At 37.9% G+C, this 5,970-nt stretch overlaps 1 protein-coding gene across 1 annotated transcript; it reads right to left on the reverse strand.

The window, feature by feature from the left end:
• Positions 1–233: 233 nt before the first annotated feature.
• Positions 234–1,481, reverse strand: LOC132639579 (uncharacterized). The gene has a single exon (XM_060356018.1). The coding sequence runs from the start codon at positions 1,479–1,481 to the stop codon at positions 234–236; it is 1,248 nt and encodes a 415-aa protein (XP_060212001.1).
• Positions 1,482–5,970: the final 4,489 nt, after the last annotated feature.

Here is a 5,970-nt window from a genome sequence, read left to right on the forward strand (position 1 = left end):
TGTTCTAGCAGGCCAGGCCTGTTAGAACTTTTTATTAATAAATGTATAATGTAAAAAATAGTTTATTACATCATGCCTATAATATGAACTAGCTAAAATTAAAAACATAAGAGACTGTCCTCTATATCTATCATGTGTGCCTAAGCTAGTATGCACTTTGTGATCATGTTAAGTCAGCTTTGATGATAGTCCAAAACTGTGCACACACCATATTATGATCCATACATGTAGTATCATTGTTGATGATCAAGCTGCTGAATCCTTCTTGTTCTAATCCTCAGTTGAGGCAGTTGTGATTTGTCGATATTGAGAATTCTTCTTCCTTCTGGTGGCATGAGTAGAAAGTCATGTACTTTGATCTCTGCATGATCCAAAACCTGATTTGCCAGAAAGTCTGCCAACATGTTGCCTTCTCTGAAAATATGATTAATCTGTAGCTGTATTGCTTTCATGTCGTATTTGATCTCTTCAATTTGATTTCTCAGTTCCCATGGAATGATCCATATATCTTGTAAGATGTTTAGAAGGACAAGTGAGTCAGTCTCCAGTTGCACCTGTTGAATGTTGTGATCTTTACAGAACTTCAGTGCCTGCTTTATAGCCTCAGCTTCAGCTTCCATATTTGTTGCTATTCCCATTTGTTGTGCTTCTGTATAAACCAAATCCCCATTACTATCTCTGATGCAGAATCCATATGAACTGAACCCAGGATTGCCTCTACTTGCCCTATCTGTATTACATTTTAGTCTCCCTGAAGGTGGCATTCTCCAGACAACCTTAGCATAATAAAATTTTGGTTTATATCTACTAAGGTACTGATGCATATTTTCCCAATCACCAGATACATTCTGCAGCCATGGGAATCTCTTCCTTGTCAGTTGATGTAGTATGTGCTGTACTTGTTGTTTCAGTCTGTAGAAAGTAACTGATCCTCCATGTTTAATGGAGTTTCTTCTCTTCCATAATGACCACATGATCACTGTAGGCATTTCTCTATACATAGGCTGCAATTTTGGCTTTGTCTCAGCAAACCACCATGCCATGATCATTTGATGTAGACCAACTCCATCTGTGGGGATACCGGCACAAGAAGCAAAGAACTTCCATAACTTGATAGATATGGAAGATGTTAGAAATAAATGACCCACAATTTCCTCCTTATGCTCCTCACAGCACCAGCATCTTGATGGTATATTGATCATCATCCTTTTCAATATATCATCTGTATAGATTCTCCCTTTCCACACTCTCCACATGAAAAAACTTATCTTTATTGGCAAACCTTTCTCCCACATGAACTTATAACTTGTTTGTTTCTCACTCTGTGTCTGAGAAACTCCCATGCAGATTTTAACTGAGAATCTGCCATTTGTTTTCAACATCCAACATAATTTATCATCTTCTTCTTCAACTGGTACTTTGATATTTTCCTTGATATGTTGAGCCAATTCCTGATCTAGAGTGACTGTTAACAGTTCCATGTTTCATTCCCCATTCTTCATAAACTGTCTAACCTCTATTTCTTCTTCTCTAGCAGTATCAGGAATGATATAATATAATGCCCCAAGTCTTGTCCAGTTCTCATACCATAAACTTGAAGTTCCATTTCTCAGATACCAAAAGATCTGTGGCCCAACTGCATCTCTTATATTCACCATCTTCTTCCAAGTGTGAGATCCTCCTCTATCTACTGCCATAGTAGGATGCCATTTCTTGCAGTATTTGTTGAACATGTAGCTACCCCATAAGCTTCTTCTACATCTGAAATTCCACCACAACTTAGCAAATAATGCATTAGATATATCAGTTAGTGATGTAAGACCAATCCCTCCTTCATCCTTTGGTAGACATAATTTGTCCCATGCCACCCAATGTTTGCTTTTCACCCCCACTGTATTGCTCCAAAAGAATTTTGCAAAAATCTTGTGCAGCTGCCTTATCACCCCAGAAGGAGGATTCATGGCTAACTGTAAATATACTGGCATGGTTTGCAACACATGATTCACCAGCACATATCTACCTCCAAAAGATAACAGTCTGTTTTGCCAAGACAGAATCCTTTTCATCACTTTTTTGATCAAATCCTCATAATATATCAGTTTCCTTCTTCCATAAAACACTGGACAGCCTAAATATGTGAAAGGAAAGGATCCATTTCTCATCTTAGTATGTCTTTTAATCCTGCTATTAACTCTGGCAGAAACCTTGTGATGGATATAGTAACAACTTTATCAGTATTGACCAGCTGTCCTGAAGCCTTCTCATAATTCCTCAATCTCCTCATTATTTTCTTTAAAGAGTATCCATCCCCAGAACATAATAAGATTGTATCATCAGCATAAGATAAATGATTTATTTGAGGACTCCACTTTGGCATTCCATAGCCTATGAAACTTGGCTTCTCATGTAACTTGTTCAGACTCCTTGTTAATGTTATAGCCCGTATTTTGTACGTTCGGATATTTCGAGATAGTCGTGGAAAGTTAAGGGCAAGACCATTTTTAAAAATTATTTTAATGCACAACTTGTTTATGAATATTATTTATGAATATTATTAGTATGAAAATATTGAGAAAGGCTAAGGGTAAAAAAGGAAATTCACAAAAGGGTTCATGGTAATATTGTGGAAGGCTAAGGGCAAAACGGGAATTTCACAAGTAATTAAAGAAAGTTCTTGAATGGACCATCTTTGGCCGTGTGGGTGTGTGTATGTGGCTATGTGGGACCCACTCCAAGGCTTGGCCAACAATTATATATATGGGCAAAGCTTACAAAGCAAGACAAAAAAAATTGGTCATCATTCTAGAACCTTGGAGAAAAAAAAAAAAAAAGAAAGAAAGAGAGGGAATTCGGCCATGGCTCCCAAAATTGAGCCATGGAAAATTGACCATGAAAAATTGTTTTCTTTTAGCTTTTCTACCAATTAGAATGCCCTTAACAACATGGAGTGGTTGTTGGAGCAAGCAAACCATTTATTTGTACAAACATACACCCCTAGCCAAGTGAAGAGATGCGTGGAAAAAGGTATGTGTTTAATCTTCTTTTACATATGTTATGGATGATTCGTGAATATTGTAGTATGTATAAATGAATGAAATTCATGAAATATGGGTGTGGAGGTCATGGCCGAATAGGGTGTGTTGTGAAGAACAAATGAATAGATTTTTATTTAGTGGTTGGATTGTTGTGTTGTGGATTCCATGTTGTAAAATGAAGATTTGATGGTTTGAAATGAAGTTGTGATCATTGTGGGATTATTGAAGGAACTAATGTGACACTAGCATGAAATCTTATACTTGTAGGAATAATGTTGTCAACGTGTAGTTATGGGTATAATGCATGAATTTGGAAGGGAGAAATGTGTTGATTTTATTGAGCTTGGAAGGTTGTAAGTTGGTTGTTGTGATTGAATTGGACATAAGAAAAGTGTTGTCGAATTATGTAAAAGAAATTACTAACGTTAGAATGTATTTTGAATTGATTGACAATGTTGTTAATATGTAGATTGTTGGTGTAGTTCATGAATTGGAAGAAAACAATGTGGTTATTGTCCTTGCTAAGTTTGGAAGATTTCGGATTATTGTTAATAATGTGGCTGAGTGGAATTCTCGGATTATTGCTGATAAATTGGCCGAGTTGCATTCTCGGATTTGTTGTTGATAATTTGGCCGAGTTAGATTCTCGGGGATGGTGTATTTACAGGGGAAATGCTGCCGAAATTTCGGCAGATTATAAGTGAGTTTATTTGAAAGACTAAGGCAAGTGTATGCCGACGAATCCAATGATTGTGTGAATTCTCTTGAATGTAGACTAGCAAGCTTGGACAATTAAGCGTAGCTAGTAGGGCGTGGAACAGTTATGTAAGGCTTACCCTTTCTTTCTTTTGGCATGTCCTAGAGCTCAGTAAGGTATGACATGACACGCACCTTGGGGTAATTCTACTCTTTGATTCCGAGCTTGGTTATGATGCTTATTCTCTTTTGTCATGAACATGTTTCATATGGTTGAGTCTATTGTATGATTAATAAACGAATAAGCTACTTCATATGGTTTTGATATGTATCCATGATTCCGAAGCACCGTTTGATATGTTTCCGAGTTTGTCTATGATTCTTATTCACTGTTGATATGAGTACGCTCGATATAGTTGAGCTTATTATATGAGTTATGTAAGTTTTAATGTCCCTACCTTTCTTAAAAGATCTTGGATTGGCTTTGAAACGTTCGTAAAAGTTCTGTGGTAAAAATGTCCGTAACTTTCCCATACTAAACCGGATTGACTTGAAACGTGTTTATGATCCTTCAAATGTCAGTAAGAGTACGTCTCTATTGAGTCTTGATTTATGCGCATATGGTTTCGCACTACTCTGTTCGTGCAAGTCTCAGTATGTCCTTCACTGCGTCCCGGGCCAGGGTATGTTCTCGTGCGTACTTCTCTGCATTGTTCATCGCGTCCCTCTCACTTGCGGGCCGGGGCATGTTACATATGATATGATGACATGATGATATGATTACGGGGTGGTGGCCAGGATGGCATATGATGACTTTGTTCACCGTGTCCCGCAATAGAGGGTCGGGGCACGTTACATGCATACATGATACATGATATGGACATATATGATTCTACTTACCGCGTCCCTCAATTGAGGGCCGAGGCACGTTACATGCATATATGATACATGACATTGACATACATGATGATGACATACATGATTCCATTCACCGCGTCCCTCAAGGGAGGGCCGGGGCACGTTATATGCAAATATGATACATGATGATGACATACATGATTCCATTAACCGCGTCCCTCAAGGGAGGATCGGGGCACGTTCTATGATATATGATATACGCTGATGGTATACATGATTTTCATTTATGATTTATGATGACATACGTGATTTTCATTTAAAAAAAGGCAAGTGCTTTGATGTTTTAAAAGGTCATACGTGATTCTGGTAAATCTCTATTTCAGTTATAATCCTCTTTTCTGTATTCTATGCCTTACATGCTCAGTACATATTCCGTACTGACCCCCTTTCTTCGGGGGCTGCGTTTCATGCCACGCAGGTACACCCAGATGAGTAAAGGACATTGCTAGAAGATGTTTCAGCTGGATTGGCGAGCTCCACTTCCCTCCGGAGTGTTGCCGAGTCCGAATTTGTATGTTATGATTTCTGGATTTATGTTAGAGACTTTGCAGACAGAGTCGTGGGTATTGGTTGTCAGTTCTGTAAGTGGCTCCATCAGCTGATGTGTCATTTTGTGTTATGATATAAGTTCTACATGATTACATATTTTGTTTGATTTGAGAACAACGAGAAAGAATATTTCTGAAAGCTTTACTACGTATTTCATCCTTATTTGATTTAAGAGTTCGACAAGATTATGTGTGTACTAAGGGTCAGAGAGTTCGCTCGACCCTAAGTAAGGGTCGGGTGCCCATCACACCCTAGTAACGTTAGGGTGTGACAGTAAAGACCTCTGCTGCTATAATGAACAATGTAGGAGAAAGTGGATCACCTTGCTTTACCCCCCTACTTGATCTGAAAAAACCATGACTTTGACCATTGATTAATACTGAATACCAGTTGTTTGAAAGCAATCTCCATACTAAATCAATGAGAACCTCTCCAAACCCAAACTGTCTTAATACTTTAGTCAAAAAAATCCAGGAAAGTCTATTATATGCCTTTGCCATATCTAATTTGATCACCATATTAGTATGTTTAGCTCTCAAATTAATATCTTTTATGATCTCCTGTGCCAGTAATATGTTTTCTGCAATGCTCCTCCCTTTTCACAAATCCTGTCTGATTGTGAGAAATAATATTAGGAAGAACCTTTGCCAATCTATTCTGCAGTATTTTTGACCGTATCTTATTGGAGAAGCAGCTGAGACTGATAGGTCTCATATCACTGAAAGTATTAATCACCTTCTTCTTTAGCAACAAAACCAAATTAGTATGTGTG

The sequence above is a fragment of the Lycium barbarum genome, chromosome 5, assembly GCF_019175385.1.
Source record: "Lycium barbarum isolate Lr01 chromosome 5, ASM1917538v2, whole genome shotgun sequence".
In the NCBI taxonomy this organism is placed as follows: Eukaryota; Viridiplantae; Streptophyta; class Magnoliopsida; order Solanales; family Solanaceae; genus Lycium; species Lycium barbarum.